The 20,466-nt window shown below is 33.8% G+C and overlaps 1 protein-coding gene across 9 annotated transcripts in view; it reads left to right on the top strand.

Annotated features, from left to right (window-relative positions):
* Positions 1-20,466, top strand: part of LOC150108568 (peptidyl-glycine alpha-amidating monooxygenase B-like) — a 521,418-nt gene that overhangs the window by 61,875 nt on the left and 439,077 nt on the right. For all 9 annotated transcript variants that reach the window (XM_090390860.1, XM_090390858.1, XM_090390856.1 and 6 more), the window contains one exon: positions 3,154-3,208. In XM_090390860.1, the coding sequence (XP_090246986.1) occupies positions 3,154-3,208 (55 nt within the window). The remainder of the gene's footprint in view (positions 1-3,153; positions 3,209-20,466) is intronic.

The following is a 20,466-nucleotide window of genomic DNA, read 5'->3' as shown; positions in this document are numbered from 1 at the left end:
AGAAAAATTTTCTCCATTTGACCCTTTTGAAATTGTACTTGGGTTTTGGCTTTAACAGATAGTGCATGCTGAATGTGAAGCTGGAACTTTTGATTTGAACTATTTTAGATATGTCAAATTTTTTATCTTCAACTGCTTTTGTGCACATGTTGGAGAACTAAAACTTGGTTAGTGGTCAGTGGTTTTGGGTGGAGTGGGATGAAGTGCCCCCATTCCAGCAAGGATTATTTCAGTTATTCATGCAAAGCAAGTGTTTTTTGGATCAGGAGAGTGGGAACAATAATCAGGTCATTTTGCTCAACATTACTTTTGTGCCAAAGGACATGAATAGTTGGGCGAAGGAGATTTCATAGGAAAGAAAAAGATAGGCTAATGATCTGACTTGCCAAAAGGAGAGCTGATTACGAAAAGGTCTAGCAGGTTGTTGGGAGGATGGTGAGGATTATTCAGTATTCTAGCAGGTAGCTAGAGAAAGGAAGCCAGTTAAAATGAGTAAGGTATTTAAACTGTGGAAAATCAAGTTTGAGATAAGTAATCCAGCTCAGAATGCTTATCAGAATATGGAAGGGAATAAAGACAGCAAATGGCTCTAATGAACTGTGGCATTCATTTGAGCCAGAGGAGCATAATGAGAATTCTAGATTGCATTCTCTACCATGGAATGTTAACTTTAAATAAGTCTTGTGTAAGTGGAAGTAGTCCTATTGTATGATCCTGTGGAAGTAAGTCAAGTATATGTAGTTAGCAGGTAATGATATAATCACTTTGTTTACATGTGCTATCTCCTCTTTTCAGTCCATATTCTCATAATTATACTTTTTATTCCTATGTTAAAATATGCACTTCTATGTTAAAAATTGCACTGTGGAGGCATTAGTGCCTTGCCTCTGTAGCACAATTGGAAGAACAAATAGAACATTGCACCCTTCAGTTGGAAAGACATGAGTTTGATTCTTGTTGCAACTAAAGAAGGAATCTTTATATGGGCTTTTTCAATGGAATGGAAGCAGCAAGATTTTTTTCTCCCAGAAACTTTGGTTTTTCATCCATACAGGAAAATCAGTCATGAGAACCCACACAATTTACAGACAAAAAAAAAAGCTATTAGTGGTGGGCAGTACATGCCATTGTGTGTAGTTGGAGAATTAAGTAGCGGAGATGGTGAGCTCTGTGTAGTGGAGTAATAGAGTACAGTGCCCTCCCACAGCGAGTCCATGGACTGCTTGGAAGTGTCATGTAATTATAATAATAAAATGTCTATTGTTCATTCTGTCCTAATTACCTCAACTTCATTAAGCAGCATCTTTTTTCTTTCTTTCCTCGTAGAGTATTTTTAATCCTTTCATTTTATTTCCTGCCTCTCTCTCTCTCTTTAGATAACTAACTTTCCCATTTACAATACTTATATTTCTTGGGCAGAGTGACTGAATGAATGCTACAAACTATCACACTTCTAACATTACCTGCATTAGTCAACAAACACGGCATCTATTTGATTTGTTTATGTTAAGCACAAAACAGTTAATGAGTTGTGCTGCTATTCTCTTGCATCTTTCACACTCTCAATAGATATAAATAGAATTTTAGTTATAGATAGAAGTTTAAAGTTCAGAGGATATATTGCAAAGCTTGTGAGTGACTTTCATAGTTATCCTCTGCATCCTCCATCATAACTTGTCCCACTAGTTGTGACCGTCCTATTTGTTATTTCCCTCCTGTCTGTTGCACTCCTTCCACTTCCATTTCCTTGTATTCATAGCATATATATACTAACAAGTAAGCCTTTGTACACAACTGTTTATTATAATATTTTATGTTTATTAAATGATAATAATTGTTAATGAAAATGTTTTTATCAGGCATAAGTTTGCTATTAATAAGGATACTAATTAAAATAGCCCTTACTTGGTTGACCTCGATGATATAGTTGAAAATTGTTTTGATAAATACATTAGGAAACAATTCTTTTTAATTCAATCATTTTTTGTAATTATGTTTTCATCTCTCCATCTTTTCTTTATAATTTCCCTCTTGTTCAATACTATAGTTGTATATTCTGGCATAGTTTCTCATAATATACGTGCTTGTACATAAATGCTTAAATAAATGGCAGGATTTGAATAGTAGCCTGGACTTGAATGATAGTTGCTATTTATCTGTTGAATCTAATGCTGCTGATGTGCATTATGTGTGTTTTAATGTAATTCTTAGAATGAAAGATAGTAAACCTATAGTACTTCAGATCCATGGGTAGGCAAAGGTTTATTTTTGCTCTTTTTTTATTAGTTATATATATATATATATATATATATTTTTTTTTTTTTTTTTTTTTTTTCTACTTATATAATCCAGAAATCCTATTTTAGAGACCAAATATGGAACTTTAAGCTACTTCAGGACTCCAGTGAGAGGGATGGTCTTATGTTGGTCAGTGAAATTCATCTTCCACTTATATTCACAGACAACCACATGTCTAATTTGTTAGTTGGTTTCATATTTTGCTGGTATATGGCTAGCCATATACCAGCAAAATATGAAACCAACCTTTTTTTTATTATTATTATTTTAAATCCAGCGAAGTTATACACTCTAAAGGTAGGAGGTTATCCTAACATTTGGATTGCTTTTATAATAACTTTATTTAGGAATCTTTATAGTTTTTCTTATTTTTATATTTCTCTAATTTTTAATTAGAGAAATATAAAAATAAGAAAAATAGAATTGGAACTAACAAATAATAAAAAATAGAATTGGAACTGTTTGGAACTAACAGCATCTTCAAGAAGCTGTTAGTTCCAAACAGCAAAACATGTAGTCTTCATTGTTTAAAATAAATGTTTCCCATAATTCTCATTTATTGTAAGAACAACTTGTTTCTTTTATATTTTTATTAACTTATAAACCATAATTTTAAATAAGTATGTATTTCCACATTTAAGTGTTTTGTTATATTGTCATAAATATTTGAGTAAATACCGGCTTACATAGCAGCTGTGCTTCATTTGTAGCTGAGTATTAGCAGTCACCTAGAACTTAATAGTCAACTATGAATCATCTCAGATTTTTATGATAATTATTGCTTTTTGTGAAAAGATTGAAAGTGTTTGTTAATGTTATAATGCACATTTTTATCCCATTTTTCACTTTATTTAGGCTGATGCCTATCTTTGTACAGCTAAAAAATTAGATCCTCATGATGCTTATATAGGCAAGTATGATAATTTTTTTAATCTGTTCTTATTTTTACACATTAAACTCTTACTAAAATTCTAAAACATATGCAGTTGACACTCACTCTAGCAAACATCATTATAACAACTCGCTCACAAAAAAAAAAAAAAAAAAACGACTGAAAATGTTCCCAACTGAAGTCCTTCCTTTGGTACAAAGCTATTCAAAATGAAATTCACTATAGCAAGTTATGTACGATAACAAGCTATTCCTGCGGTCCTTATTAGTTGCTATGAGTTGACTGTAATATATAGATCAGCAACTACCATTTATTCATACAAGTTATTATTTAACCATTTTATTCATTCAAACTGTTATCAAATTCTTGACATGTACCCTCAATGGAATGTACAGGATATTTTTATATTGTACATTTTTCATTAACAAGCCATCCGTCTTCATGTACTGCTTTCAATTGTAACTTAACAGCTAAAAAATATAGACTATGTATTGCTCCATATAATCTCCCATTTAGATCATATAACTGTAGCATTTGGACAGCTTTTCTCTTAATTCTTTGTCACATGCCTTTTATCTGCAAAACCTAAATGCAGATCTTAGGTTGTATTTCCATGATTTATTTATTCAAACTATATTCATTCATTTATTCATTCAAACTGTTATCAAATGTTTTATTATCAAAAATGTGCTGAAGGTTCAAAGTTGGATAACTGGCAGGAGATCTCCATGTAGCCTTCTAAGGAGTGCAGAGAACCAACTAGTGCTTCTGACCTAATGTCCAATCATCACCTTCTCATGGGACACTCTGTTAGGTATATCTACCTGGATACTAAACAAATGAGGATGGGCTGGGCTGGGCTGGCAATTTGGAATTTAGCCAAACAAGTTATATTCTTTGTTGTATAATGAAACCTGTGGGGCATTCATGACTAAACGTACTTATGTAACCACAGTAGTAAGATTTTTAATAAGTAAATATTTCGTCCTAAGTATCATAGGATATCTTCAGTACAGTTAATTCTAACAATACTAGGAATTGCATACAGTTAGGGCACATGCTTATAATGGAATCCCTCTGTGCATGTAGTAGCATGTTGTAGAATTAAATTAAAATATATCGATTTAAAAAAAAATTACATTAAAATAAGATAACATATATAAATATTTTTACACAATTCAGGATGACAATTTCCCAGACTTTAGGGATAGTAAGAACGTCATTATGGTTCAAATTAGGTCTGTGACGTAGGGCTTCAGCACTTTCTTTATATAAATGTTCATGTTTATATGAAGATCTATGTAGAAGTTTAGTCTTCTTCTTCTTCCAATGGATCCTATGGTTTCAGTTTTCAATTCCGTGTTGTGCGAGGCCAGATTTCTGTGGTTTGATAAGACAGACATGGTCCTGATGTTTCGAAATGCGTTTGCTAATGGATCTATCTGTCTGGCCATAGTAGGGCAATTTACAGGAGCATGGGACCTCGTACATGCCAGGTAGCATCAGAGGTGAGAATTTGTCTTTAGGAGAAGGTAACCAATTGTAGATTTGATTGATTGGTGTGTAGGTAGCAGCCAATTTATATTTCTTCATGATTTATGAAAGACATTCACAAATGCCTTTGATATAAGGTATGGGAAATTTAGACAAAAACGGATTTGTTCTTGTCTAGGTTGATGTGTGGGGAAGTTGCTGATGATTTTTTGAGTTGTTTTTGGATTGTATCCATTTTGTATGGCTGTATTTTTGATTATTTCCAATTCTTGGTTTAAAGATTCTTCGGAGGTGCAGAATCTGTGTGCTCTGGTTACTAATGATTTAATGATGCCAAATTTTTGAGAAGGATGATGAGCTTAAGAATTGTGAATGTAACATCCTGAAAAAGTCTGCTTACGATAGACAGAAGTGAAGATGGAACTATCTTTTTTTATTTGGATGTGTACATCCAGGAAGGAGATACCCAGTGGAGATTCTTTTTCTAGGGTGAAGGTTTCTAGAGAAACCTTCTTCATCCTTGCATCCAATTCACATCCAGGAAGGATACAGGAAGGAAGGATACCCTGTAGAGATTCTTTTTCTAGGGAAACCTTCTTCATCCTTGTATCCATTTCACCCTAGAAAAAGAATCTGCACAGGGTATCATCTTCCTGAATGTATACATCCAAAGAAAAGAAAATGGTTCCATCTTCACTTCTGTCTATCGTAAGCCGACTTACCTAGACAAGAACAAACCCGTAGGATTCCCATTCCTTATATCAACGGCATCTGCGATTGTCTTTCATAAATCATGAAGAAATATAAATTGGCTGCTACTTACAAACCAATCAACCAAATCTACAATTGGTTACCTTCTCCTAAAGACAAATTCTCACCTCTGATGCTACCTGGCATGTACGAGGTCCCATGCTCCTCTAAATTCTCCTACTATGGACAGACAGGTAGATCCATTAGCAAATGCATTTTGGAACATCAAGAACATGTCCGTCTTATCAAAACACAGAAATCTGGCCTTGCACAACACGGAATTGAAAACCCAAACCATAGGATCTATTGGAAGAAGAAGACTAAACTTCTACATAGATCTTCATATAAACATGATTGTTTATATAAAGAAAGTGCTGAAGCCCTACGTCACAGATCTAATTTGAACTGTAATGACATTCTTACTATCCCTAAAGTCTGGGAAATTGTCATCCTAAATTGTGTAAAATAATATTTATATATGTTATCTCATTTTAATGTAATTTTTTTTTTTTAATCCAGATATATTTTAATTTAATTCTACAACATGCTACTGCACGCATAGAGGGATTCCATTGTATGCGCCCTAACTGTATATGAATGCTGTCATTACATGTGTATGTTTAGTCAAGTTGTATTCTTATTGGCTTAAACCATATTGCAAAATGATGGTACAACATGACAGAACATGTCAGCTGGAAAGTTGCCCAGTTAAACAAGGTCCCTGTTGTTTACAGCAGGGATCCACGATGAACAGTAAAAAGTCATCTACTGGAACAAATCCCAGAAGATGTCTTAACTGAACATCAGCAGAGTTCAAAATTGGCACCATCATCACAAGAAGCATCAATGCACAAGAATTGGATAAGTACCAGATGGACATAATAGGTGTTACGGAAAACAGAGAAGGCATAAACAGGTGAGATCTTTCTTAGTAACAAATACAAGATATTATATTCAGGCATCATAATCAGGGAAAAGGAGTAGCTGTGGTATTCAACACTAATTACAGTGATAATCTTGAATGGCAGGCAGTATCAAGGAGGGTGATGTGGACAAATATCAGAATTGGGAACTGGACAATGAGACCCATTTGTAGGTTCTACCAAGGAAGAAATGGTGGAATTTTTCAAGGCATTAAAGATGATATAATGAAAAAGAAAAAGTTGGTCCCTGTTGGAGATCTAAACAGTAGAGTAGGAAATGATTACCAGACGTATAGAAATATTTTGGGAAAATTTGTAGGTAAGAGCAAAGCTAATAATAATAATAAATACCTACTACATTTCTGTTCATGACATGAACTAGTTATTACTAACACCTTATTCCAACATAAAAATATGCATAAATTCGCATGGAGAGAAGATTCAAGAAATAAAAAAAAAATTCTCATTGGCTATGTTATTGTTGGTAGTGATGTTTTCCCACTGTATAGTTGATTTGAAGTGATCACCATTTAGTGTTGAGTAGAATAAAATTGAATTTCATATCGGAAGGAAGCATGCATAAGGAAGTTTTAAAACAAATCAGATTTGAGCAGCTTTTAGTGGTGAACTGTATACTCAAATATACAAGCATTATTCAAAAAGGCAAGAATTCAAAAAAAGTTTGAAAACAACCAAACCTTGGAGATTCATTTGCCGACCCTGAAGTAAAAAACATTGGTTCAGCTAGAAAGGCATGTGGTGAAGTTGTCTACAAGGATAGAAAAATCAGAACTCCATGGTGGATTCAGGAAGCTAAAGATGCAATCAAGGAAAAGAAGAAATTGTATTGAAAGTTCCTTATGAGTAAGTCAGCATATGCTCTTGGAGAATACAGAGAAAAATGTTAAGAAAGCAAAACATTGTAAAACTAGATAAACAGAAACCATGGGAAGATTTTGGTAAGAACTTAGAAAATGAATATCAAGAAGGTGGTAAAATATTTTGGAGGCTATTGAAAAAGCTTAGAAATTGAGGAAAGAGTAGTGTGAAAGGAATCATAGATTATCAGGATTGAAAACTGAAGATCGATATTCTAGTGAAGGTTTATTTTTTTGATCCTGAGAATTAGTAATAATATTTTTGGTTTACAGATCAAGTGTTGATCAATTTTATTAACTTAACCAACTAGTTTTGCCAGACTTTAACTGTTGGCGACTTCAGGGCACTTACATATAGGCTGAAACAATCTCACAATTATGCGTAACTATAAAACTGACAAGAATAACTGTAAAAAACTAACTAGAATAATTACAAATAAAATAGTATCGAATGTGCGTGAAACACGTATCGCGTGTACAATATTAGCTAGCTGTTGCTAAGGAACTTTCTGTAGTTTGTATTAAAGTTCATTTCTTTTGTTTTTAAAGATTTGATTAGGGTTTTCCCATATCTCTGGGAGTATTAGGCCTTGATTTCTGTTAAGGTTGACAGTAGAACGGGCGACTGTGGCTGCTGCTTTGAAAATTCTTGAATGGTAATCTTCCTCTAAGTAAGGGGAACAACTTTTGTTCCACTTGATGACATGGTTAGTTGTTGAGAAATGAGACGATAGACCAGAAATGGCCTGTCTGTTGTTTTTGACATAGCCAATGTGCTCTTTTTGTCTGATTTCAAGGATTCTCGAAGTCTGTCCGATGTAACTAGAGCCACACGAGCATTGAATATTATAAACTCCAGCATATTTATAGAAAGGGTGGTTTTCTTTTGGAGATCTTAGTAGTTTACAAATAGATTCTATTGGTTTAAATGTTACTCTTATTTTGTGTTGTTTGAGGAGGCTGGTGAGCTTGTAGGAGATGCCACTTACAAACAGAATTGCGATAGTTTTTATATATTGAACATCTTCTTGTTCTGTTTGTGGTGGTTCAGAGAAAAAGGACTTTATTGACTAGTCTTCTTGGATAGCCGTTCAAGTACAGATTGTTGGAAATTAATGTTAACTCATCTTGAAGGGTCTCGTTGTCTGTTGTGATGCGAATCGCTCTCTTCTTTAACATGTGTACGATGCTGAGTTTAGGTGAGATGTGGTGAGAGGAGCCGAAATGTAGGTAGCGACCTGTATTTGTCGGTTTTCTGTATACCGATAGATTTATACTGCCATCAATTTGTTTTTTGATTAAGATATCTAAAAACGGTAGTTGTTTTTCACTTTCAAGTTCCAGAGTAAATTTAATAGAATGATGGAAGGAGTTGATCTTTTTGAGAAAATCATATAGGTCATCTTTGTTGTTGTTTCACACAATGAAGATATCGTCCACATATCTGAACCAAATTTTAGGTTTGGGAATAATTTGGGATAGGATTTTATTTTCTAAGTCTTCCATAAAGAAGTCAGCACATGAAGGTGAGAGTGGGCTCCACATTGCTAAGCCTGTTAATTGTTGGTAGATCTTATTTTTCCACAAAAAGTAGTTAGAATTTAGTCAGTGAGCGAACAATGAGGTTATATCTTGTGGGAACAAGGTACTTAAGATGTCAATGACCTCCACTACAAGAACGTTTGTAAAGAGAGAGGTGACATCTAGACTGGCTAGAAGATCTTTATCCGATATGTTGATGTTTTTTAGCTTTTCCACAAAATGTTAGGAGTTTTTAATATAACTCTCTGAGTTGTGGATGTGTTGTTGTAAGAGTTTCGAGAGATGTTTTGACAATAAGTAGGTAGGAGAGTTTATTGCATCAACGATTGGGCGTAAAGGAATACCATCTTTGTGCACTTTTGGAACTCCATAGAGTCCCAGAGTTAAAGGATGCATGGATTTTAGTATTTTTTAATCAAGTCTGTTGGCCAGTTGGATAAATTGCGTAGTAATTCATTGGTATCATGGTGGTTTTTTAATGTTGGAAAATTTATCTAACTTGTCGTAAACGGACAAGTCAGATAGTGGATGGTTTACTTTGTCCTCATAGTCCTTTGAGTTCAGTATTACTGTACTGTTTCCTTTATCTGCTTTAAGTATTATGATAATTCTTGTTGTTTTTTAAATTACGAATAGTTCTTATATCCATTGAGAAGTTTTGTTTTGTGGAATAGGGACAGGAAAGTATTATACAACTTTTTAGTCTTAGATCATTTGCTGTGTGAGGCAGTAATGATGAGATTCCTTTTTCTAGACTACAGATGAAATCCACCTTAGGAATCTGTTGAGGAGCTATTGCATAGTTGAAGCCTTTTTTGAGAATAGCGATTTCAGATTTCTTTAAGATGTGGTTTGAGAAATTAAGAATAACTTGATTGTCCGGTAGAGAAGATTTAGACTCATTGTGGGTGGTATAAAGGTAGTTGAATTTTTTAATCTGGGTCTGTTTGCTTTTGTTGAAAGCTTTGGCGATACTGGTATTAATCGTTCTATCTAAGACATGCCAAATTTCCTCATCTAAAGAGCTGGAGAGATCCATGAACAGTTCATAACATTGTGAGTCAATTTGACTAAGCACAAATCTTGTGTGATGTAAAAGAACAAGAAGATATTCAATATATTAAAACTCTTGCAATTCCGTTTGTAAGTGGCATCTCCTACAAGCTTGCCAGCCACCTCAAACAACACAAAATAAGAGTAACATTTAAACCAATAGAATCTATTTGTAAACTATTAAGATCTCCAAAAGACAACCACCCTTTCTATAAATATGCTGGAGTTTATAATATTCCATGCTCGTGTGGCTCTAGTTACATTGGACAGACTCGAGAAGCCTTGAAATCAGACAAAAAGAGCACATTGGCTATGTCAAAAACAACAGACCAGACGTTTCTGGTCTATCTTCTCATTTCTCAACAACTAACCATGTCATCAAGTGGAACAAAAGTTGTTCCCCTTACTTAGAGGAAGATTACCATTCAAGAATTTTCAAAGAAGCAGCCGCAGTCGCCCGTTTTACTGTCAACCTTAACAGAAATCAAGGCCTAATACTCCCAGAGATATGGAAAAACCCTAATCAAATCTTTAAAAACAAAAGAAATGAACTTTAATGCAAACTACAGAAAGTTCCTTAGCAACTGCTAGCTAATCTTGTATACGCGATATGTGTTTCACGCACGTTCGATACTATTTTATTTGTAATTATTCTAGTCAGTTTTTTACAGTTATTCTTGTCAGTTTTATAGTTACACATAATTGTGAGATTGTTTTAGCCTGTATGTAAGTGCCCTGAAGATGCCAATAGTTAAAGTTTGGCAAAACTAATTGGTTAAGTTAATAAAATTGATCAACACTTGATCTATAAACCAAAAATATTATTACTAATAGATATTCTAGATTTTTTTCTTGAGAAAATGAAACAAGCAATGATAGAATTTTGGTAGAAAACTCTCAGCAGAAAATGTAATCAAGAATATATATCAATATTTGAAGTAGACAAAAAAAAATGGGAGAGAAAAATTGTGGAAGTAAAGCATGGAGAAGAACAAGTTGGATTCAGGCCAAATAGAGGACGTCAAAATCAGATTTTCACTTTAAGACTAATAGTTGAGAAATCATGAGAATATAACAAGGAATTATCTAAGTTTTTTAGATCTTGGAAAGGCATATGACAAGGTGCTACGAGAAAAGCTGTGAAAAAGGTTGCAGTTATATGATTTAAATGGAACATTTTGTTGAGAAATGCATAGTCGATATTTGAATTGTAAGTTAGCAGTTAGAATTGAAGGAGCCTGATGTTAAATCAGGTGTCAGACAAGAGCATACATTATCTCCACTGTTATTCGTCATGTTTTGAAGGAAAGTGGTAATAAACCTGATATTAGAGTCGGAGATGTGAAATTAGCTCTTTGCTTTATGCATATGATGTTATAATGCCTAAACAAATCCAGTGCAAGTCTCTAGGATTTTCAAACTAAGTTGTTTGAAAATCCTAGAGAATTTTTGATAATTCCTAATTTATTACAACAGTTTGAATAACTGTTGTAATAAATTAGGTATGAAACTCAGCAATAAAAAGACAGACAATAGGCAGAAATATTGAAAACATGCACTACATCCTGAATAGAGCTCATATAGAACAAGTAAAACATTTCAACTTTAGGCAGAATTTTTAGTGAAGATGGTAAATTAGTTATGAAAATAGACAGCATATTTAGTAAAGCTGGTTGGTAGGAAGTCAACTGAATAAATTTATGTGGAATAAGAGAGAAATTATTCAAAATACTAAACTAGCATTATACAAGACCACTTTTAACCACTTCAAAAAAAGTATTCAAACCACTTTTAACTTATGTGTGTATGTGATTCACTAAGAGCATATTTGCTTGAATAATATATAACCAGGTTTTAACTCAGATATGTTTTTTTTTTATTTATACTAGACATATTTCCTTGACATGTTTCACTGTCTATTTGGCTAACAGCATCTTCAGGAGTTGCTTAGCATAAGTAAAAAAAACACAAAAAGAATAAATAAAAAAAAAAGTGGCAGTAAGAAGACTAATGGAAGATAAGTCACTTAGATAAGAGAGGTGAAGCAATTAAATGCTTTGCAAATTGAATTGTAGATACATTTTAAATCAGAGTTCTGACAGATAAATAGATGAATTTGGAAGAATATTACTGACTCGAAATAATTCATGAAATATTAGACTAGGGTTTACTTTTGAGGATATACTCCAGAAATGGTGTTAAACAAACATATAAAAATATCTGAATAGAAAAAAAATGAAAAAATTGAAGCAGGATGGTTGCTTCATTTTAAAAGCAGCTACTTTTGATAATTTTTTTAATAATTAATATTGTTATTACAGTAATCCTTGAATTTCATAATAGAATTTATGTAATTCTCAACTATTAAAACATTAGTGACAGCCAAATAACCGCTTTGAGTAGCGAATGCATAGAACTTGCCAAGTTTTGTGTTCTCAGTATTACTATAGGTGTTTTTTTAAGAGAGAAAATAATTTTTTTTTAACAGTTATGTGATCTGTAGCATTTTACTTTCTTCTCACCCTTATAACTTTGTCTGTCAGTTTTATTCAGCTGCACTGAAATTATTAGTAAGGAATCTAAGAATGTAAGAATTTTTTTCCAAAAGTATTTTCTACGTGTAGTTAAACTACATTGTAACTAACCTGTTCTGAGGATTCTTCTCGCTTTCATTGTAGTCAGATTAGGCTGAAAATCCCAGAGAACTTTAAGCAACAAAAGAAAAACTGTGCTGAGCAGTATAGTCAAAAACTGTTCAGGAATGCAACCTGTTTGAAGTATTAGCAAGAAGAAGAAGCAAGATCTCCCTTTCATACTCTTTTCTGGTTTTGCCTACACACAAGAAATTATATTCTTGTTTTAATTCTTACCCAAGTGTGAGCAGTCTACTTGTATATAGAAGTTTTTAACCTCACATTAAATGCCTTAGTATCTCGTAATGCAGAACATACTTAATTTGTAATATGTATGTTGCTCTGCATTTTTATCCAGACTAGTTTCAACCTTGTTGAGCTTTCATCAGTGGGAGTGAGATCTAGGTACATCCTAAGGTTGAAGCAGTGCAGAAATCATAACTTTCCATATACAAGTAGCAAATGATCTTTCATCATATTATTAAAATACTGAAGATCAGAGAAAGCTGTAGCAAGTTTTTTCCACTTGGTTACGAAGTATGTTATTTATTATTGTTATTATTACGTGACACCTCCAGGGAGTTCAAAGACTCATCGATGGAGGGCACCTACTTTACAAGTCTGTCTCCACCACTCAATCCACCAACTACACCAGTGCCATCTACTCCCCACTAACACCACTAGTATTTTCACAGACAATCACAAATATCCATGGCAGGATTTGAACCCACAGTCTTCTGGCTGGAAAGCGGATACGCTAACTACTCAGCCAACCAGACCGGCATGTTATACTCGACAAGAAATTATATTCTTGTTTTAATCTTTAACCAAGTGTAAGCAAAGTTTGTTCATGAAGTATCTTCATGCCTACTTGTATGTTTCATCACTTGCATTTGGTATCCAATAGCACAGAGAAATTTGTTTCAGACATGTATGTTGCTATATTGATTCACCCTTGGTGTCCTACTGGATTTGGTTCCCCTGATCATACCTTGATAAAGATTGAAACTGGCCTAGGTAGCAACCCTTCCCATATTGCCTAACAATATACATGTCTCGAAAGAAGTGTGGTTTGCATTATGGGATACTGAAGCAGTTAAGAGAGAGAGAGAAGCAGAAGAAATCAACAGCCTCTTTATATAAGTAGACTAATCATTTAAATACTTTGCATGCAGACTTTGATTTGCTTATACTTGGACAAAGGATTGAAACAATTTCTTGTCATTTATAAGAAAACTCTCTTCAAATCTGGTTGAAATCAATTTAACTAGATGCTGCTTGCACACACAACATCCAGTGGCACTCCATTCCAATCACACACCACTATGAGATAAAAATCTAGATCTTGTCCCCTTCTTAGCGGCATTCATTCTCAGCTTCCAAGGATGCCCTCTTGCCCTTTTAGAAGTGTGCATAAGTCTCAATCATATCACCCCCCCCTCTCTCTCTCTCTCTCTTGTGTGCTAGTGTCTGCAGTCTACAAATTCTCAATCTGCCTTCATAATCAGATTCCACAATCCTGTCATTTTTAACACACTCCTTTGCATTTTCTCTAATGTATCAGAATCACAACGGAAACGAGGAGACCAGACCTGAGCACAATAGTCTAAAGTCAGGTCTTATCAAGGCCTTGTGAAGAGGCAAAATGACATCCTTATCTTTACATGTGAAAGTTTGTTTCATCATTGCAATTATCTTTTAAGTTGTATTTGCAGTCTTTGCTACATGGCCCTTGAACTTCAACTTCCTATCTACTAACACTCCAAGATCCCTAGCCTGTTTCACTTTCTTCTAGCATAATCCCTCCAGTATAATACAACATTCGATATCTACACGCCGAAGTGTATGTATGACTTCACATTTACGGACATTGAATTGACATCCATTTTCCCACGCCCACAATTCTAACCTATTCAAATCATTCTGCAATTATTGCATATCAGCAGCATTCCTGATTATCCTACCTATCTTTGCATCACCAGCAAATAGCTGTATGTAGCCTGCTTCCCAATATCATTAATGAAGAGACTGAATAACAGTGGACCAAGGACTGATCCTTGTGGTACACCACTGGTTACTTTAAATTTTGCAGAATCACATCCCCTTGTATAGCACTTTTTGATATCTGTCAGTCCTCTTATCCATTCTCCTTGTTTTGAGGCTTAAGTGCTGTGAGGACATCATGTTGGAGGTTTAATGGAATATTTACAGCATTGGGAAAGGATTAAAACTAATTTTAATGCTTCCAATACTTAGTCTCAGTCACTGAGATATCTTCAGGGATTACAAACAACTTTTGTAACAACACACTCAAATACAATACAGTACTAAGTGAAACACATAGGTGTCCCATCTAGATGGTGCTCCCTCTATGGTCATTCGTAGCTGGCCTAGGATGTAAAGTGTGATATCTGATAATTAATGTTTCCCAAATTTTGGGAAGTTTTATACAACCATATTTATTTAAATTTGGTTGATTTCTCAGTGCTGCTGCCACAGGTTCTAAAAACAGTTTTTTTTTTTTTTTTTTTTTTTTTTTTTTTTTTTTTTTTTTTTTAAATTTACTATGATGGAGCATGGTGTTTTTTTTTCTCCAGGATATCCTGTAGGTTGTATCCAAAACATGGTCTGCAAGGCCAGATTGACCATAGTCATGATTGCAGATATATTGTGTTCTTCTATCTGGAAGGTTGCTGATCTGCGTGTTTGTCTGAAGTAAGTTAGTTGCAGGAACAGGGTATTCTATATGCTCCAGTTACTGAGAGAGGAGGGAGCTGATCTTTTGTGGAACAGATAATATCATCATAACACTAATTACTGGTATGGACCATATTGGTCTGTTCTGGTCTCATTATCCATCCAATATTCTTTTTTGAGGTCTATCCTGCCTTCTCTTTCCAGTTGGCTTATATTTTAGTATTTGTTTAGGATGTCAGGTGTTGGCCATTCGGTTTACATGTTCAATTCATTTTTGTTTATAATTGTTTAGTTTTTCTTCTGTTGATTTTGTTTTTAGTTCTTTTAAAATGTCTTTGTTCCTTTTTTGATCTAATAATGTGTATTTTGCAGTTCTTCTCATAAATCTCATTTTACTTGTTTTTATTCTTTGTTTATCTTATTTGTTTATTTGTCCAAATTTCACTTCCATATAATAATGTGGGCACTACTAAAGTATTGTATATTTTCAAGCGTTTCTTTTTGTACTATATTTGAGTGTTCTATTTAACAGGCCTATAATCTGTAAAAATTTTGAAGTTTTTAATTTTATGTCTTTTTCTCCTTCATATTGTTAGATCTGAAATAGGCGACTTCAAATTTTACATGACGTCACCATTCCAGAATCTAACAATTAACAAAAAAAATATATATGCATACTTATCTTTTAGCGCAATGTAACTATGTTTTTTTTTGTAACAACATCTTGTATGATAAACTGTGAATTTTGTGAATTTAAATTAATGTATCTGTATGTCTAGCATGAATGTAAGTCAGCAAAAGGGGAAGATATGAGAGAAATTATTGGTGAAATATTGTAAATGAAAGAATGTGTATTATTCAGCAACATAGGGCAAAGATCGCCCTAACACTATAAGAGCAACGTAAGCACCCACGGGCATCACATCTAAGAAGACATCATGACGTATACGTTCTTGGAAACAAGAAGTCCTGTATGTTGGTCGGTGAAGTCACCCAGGCTAAGACCAATGGGTGAGACGATAAGAGAAATTCAAACTCGGAAAGGTGGCGCTCTAGGGAAGTGAATAAAACCCGCGACACGGAAGTAAATCACCCCCGTTTTTTCTTGTTCCTGCATTTCTCTTTGTGCGTGTTCCAAGAGTTCTTCGCAGTTCAGCTCTCATTTTTGAGGGCTGACTTACGAAAGGATCTGGCATGACACTGCAGTAGATTTTGGCAAGATTAACCCTCAGGCCGCGATGAGAAGATCATCGACGTAAAACCTTAGCAGAGAGATAGCGCCCAGCCCAGGTGAGCACGTGTAACCCACGTGCTGATAAGATCGAGACGACCAGAATCGAAACAAAGGAGGAAGGACGGAAGAAAACCGATAAAGAATAGATAAGTACTCTCGTTTGTTCTAGCCCCTTTTGAGAATTAACTAACAGTGTTAAGAGAATGCAACCTGAAATTTGTAATGAAAGAAAGAGTGAAGAACTAAGATCTATGTAAATGACTATGCTTTGAAATGAACTTTAAGAACTTTCAGTCAGATAGAGATTCTGTCATAATTAATCTGAGAGAGATTATAAATGTACTAAAATGCCTAAATGTCCAATTGAACTGTAACTAAGAATGTATTATATTTTGAGTTATTGAATTTGCTAACATTTTGAAGTCAGTGCATAATGGTTTTAAGAGAGAGAGAGAGAGTGAATGAATGGTAGAAGTTTAAAATTAGAATTGATAACTACTTTAACTTGTATGGCATTATATAATGAGTTTAATAAATATTTTGGTTCCTTACTTACATGTGTTTCTAATCATGATGACTGACCCTGACCCTTCATAAAACTTCGAACCTGTGAGTGTGTGTGTGGGTGTGCGGGAATACCCCAATTGAAAGTAGTAGGGCACGACTGCAAATAAGACAAAAATAGCCAGAAAACCCAAGGCTTCTAAGAATTTAATTAACATTATTAGTGGCACCTGATATTCTATGATTATCCTAAAGGCTGAGTTTATCTCTAACCTTAAGGCCCAGGCTGGTGCAGATAAAAAAAAATAAATTTGCCTGAGTGACCAGGATAGAATTCAGGGAACAGGTAATCTCTTGTGGCCCTTAAAAGTTAAGTTACGTAAAAAAAAAGGTATAAGAGAAGTGAGACATAACGTTAAGATTAATATTAGTGAAGATCACGTAACAATGGCGCAACCTACTTAACAAAGAGGTACATGCGATATAATTTGATATAGCGGCTGAAGTAGGAAAGGTTAAAGTTGAATAAATTGCCTCGATATATCAGTATCAGAGAATATACGAGCCGCAACAATATGATATTTCACATCCAAGATAACTGAAAGTATTTATCTGTTCTATTATTTTGCTTCTAACTGGAGTTTGTCTACAAAATGCCATTATTTTAGTTTTATCTATGGAAATTTTCATTTCAAACTGTTCTACTATAATGTTTAAATTATATATTGCTCTTTGTAAATTGTCTTCCTTATCTGATATTATTACCTGATTATCTGCAAATAATAGAGTATTTATTTTGTTATTCTAGGAAATTTCTATACCTTGATTGTTTAAGGTGTTCCACTGTATTAATATTTCATTAATGTAAATATTGAAAAGTGCTGGAGACAGATGGCATCCCTGTCTTACTCCTTGGTTTATAGATGTTTTTCAGACAACTTTTCATTTATTTTTATTTCATTATCTTTATATATATTCAATATTGCATGTATTAAAATATTAGGTACAGGGTGTTCGGGATAAATTTGACATATTTATAATTAATTATATTTTTCCGTAAGTTACATGTATTAACACACACTTCTCTTCATTTAAAAGTTTGGACCCTTCTTCATTCATATACAAGATGTCAGAAAGGATGGATAGCTGGAACCCACCTGAATCATGGAAGAGAATAACTTGTATCATGATGATTCGTGCCCGCCATCAAAATAAGGATATTACGACTGCTGCCCAATGCTCCCTGAATACAGTAAAAACAATCAGGCATGAACTAGAGACTTGCAATGGTGACTACGAGGATGTAGCAAGAAGAAAGATCCCTAGCAGACGATCTGATTGCGTTCGTACAGCAGAATTCCTCGCAAATCTGCAGGAACAGGTGTTGAAGAACCCTGGCATTGGAATTCGGGCTTTGTTCGTGGAGTTGCTAACTGTAGTCAAGCCCTGGATAACAATGGTAGGCCGTATGTATGGCAGCAGGATTCGGCCCCTTGCCACACCTCTGGGAAAAGTCAAAAATGGTTGTCTGAAAATTTCTACGACTTCACCAGTCCAAATGTTTGGCCTCCAAACTCCCCAGACCTTAACCCCATGGATTATTTTGTATGGGGCGCAGTTGAAAAAGACACCAATCGCACTTCCAGTAATACAAAAGCCCAGTTAATGGATAAAATTAAAACAGTTTTTGCGGCCCTTCCCAGGGAGACTGTAGCATCAGCTTGTTCGAGGTTCCGAAGCAGAATTGAAGCTGTGATCGATGCTAATGGTGGTTATTTTGAGTAAATCTTATTGATAGTATTGTAATTAACTCTGCCTGTAATGTTTTTTTGTCAATTCATTAAATTTAATAGATACAAAGAAGATTTTCTTTTTCCTTACGAAACTGTCAAATTTATCCCGAACACCCTGTATATTTATTCTTTGTGATATATCAAACAGTATATATCTTTTTACTTTGTCAAATGCTTTTTCGTAATCTATAAACAAAAGATGAGTTTCCAAATTAAATTCTCTTCTTTTTTCTATAAGTAGCTTTAAACAGAAAGCTGCATCCATTGTAGAGTGTCCTTTTCTAAATCCATTTTGACATTCTAATAATATTTTTTCACTGTATATTTTTAGTTTTTCATTAAGTATTCTGCTGTATATTTTGTAGCATGTATTCAATAAACTAATACCTCTGTAGTTAGCAAGCAGGTTTTGTTTTATCCCCCTTTTTTAAATATAGGTATTATTATGCTTGTATTCCATTCTATTGGTATTTGTATATATTTTATTTAAAAATTTTAGTAATTTTTGATGAAATTTTTTCCCTCAAATTTATACAGTTCGGAGTTTATCCCATTTTCTTCTGCTATTTGCCATTTTTTATTTTATTTAGGTTGTACTTTAATTCTTTCATTGTTATCATATCATTTAAGGTATTTTGTAAGTTTCTGGTGTAATTATTTTTGATGCCAGTATTATCCATCCAAAGATCTGTAAAGTAATCCAAGAATTCTTTTACATCTATTTCACAATTTATATTTGCAGTTTCTTTTATATCTGCATTCATGTGTTTTAGTATTTTGTATATGTCGTTTTCTAGATATGATACAAATTGTTCCCAGCTTTCTCTGTGTCTCTTTCTGGTTTCTCTTTTGGCTATTGCTCGTCTTTTTTTATATTCAATTTCATCTTCTTGTTTTTTACTACTTAACCATCTTTTTAAAAGCCAGCTTTTTATTTTCAATTATTGTTTTTATTTCATTGTCCCATATATGTAATTTTTTATTTTTATGGTATTTTTTGTGTGTTCCTAGACTTTCATATGCTGCTGATGCGATAATTTCTTTTATATTATTCCATTCTTTCTCGATGTCTTCATTTTCTTGTATTTTTTCTAAGTAGTTATTAATTCTCTGCTGGTATAAATTTCTTATACTTGAATCATTTAGTAGTCTTCCTTTAAATAGATTTTGTTTGTTTAGTTTGTTTATTTTTTGTATTTTTTGTAGCCAGTTTGGTAAAAAACTTAGTTTTGTCTGTACTAAATAGTGATTTGTGTCAATTTCTAGCCCTCTTCTAACTTTAATGTCTAGGAAGAGGTTTGCTGCTTTTTCATTTGCTATAAAGTAGTCTATTGTTGATTTTTGTCCTCTTGCACACCACGTATACTTATGTATATTTTTATGTTTGTAAAATGTATTCATTATTTTTAAATGATTATATATTGTGTAATCAATGAGTCTCTTTCCATTTTTGTTTACTTTTGTTTCTGATACTCCTGATATTCATGTATAGACATAATAAACTACTTGCATCTTCTTTTGTATTCTCTTGTCTGTGGTATCAGCAAGTTGTCCAACTGTAGACGCAGTTGGATAACTTGCTGATCTCTGTTCTTCTCTAGTGTCTTATATATGCCGGCATCTTTGCGCACGTTTGAGGGGCTCGAAAACCGGACGAAGACAAAGTCGAAATTGTTCTCTTCTCATAATCATTTCCATGATGAGGCCCATTCCCATCATTAACACCATATTCTCACCATTCCTCCCATTATAATTTAGTTTCCCTGACTCTCTGT

This window comes from Typopeltis vanoorti, chromosome 3, assembly GCF_054136105.1.
Source record: "Typopeltis vanoorti isolate ZY-2024b chromosome 3, IOZ_Tvanoo_1.0, whole genome shotgun sequence".
Taxonomy (NCBI): domain Eukaryota; kingdom Metazoa; phylum Arthropoda; class Arachnida; order Uropygi; family Thelyphonidae; genus Typopeltis; species Typopeltis vanoorti.
Note: the sequence above shows the minus strand (reverse complement) of the source record. Positions and strands in the feature narration are given on the sequence as shown.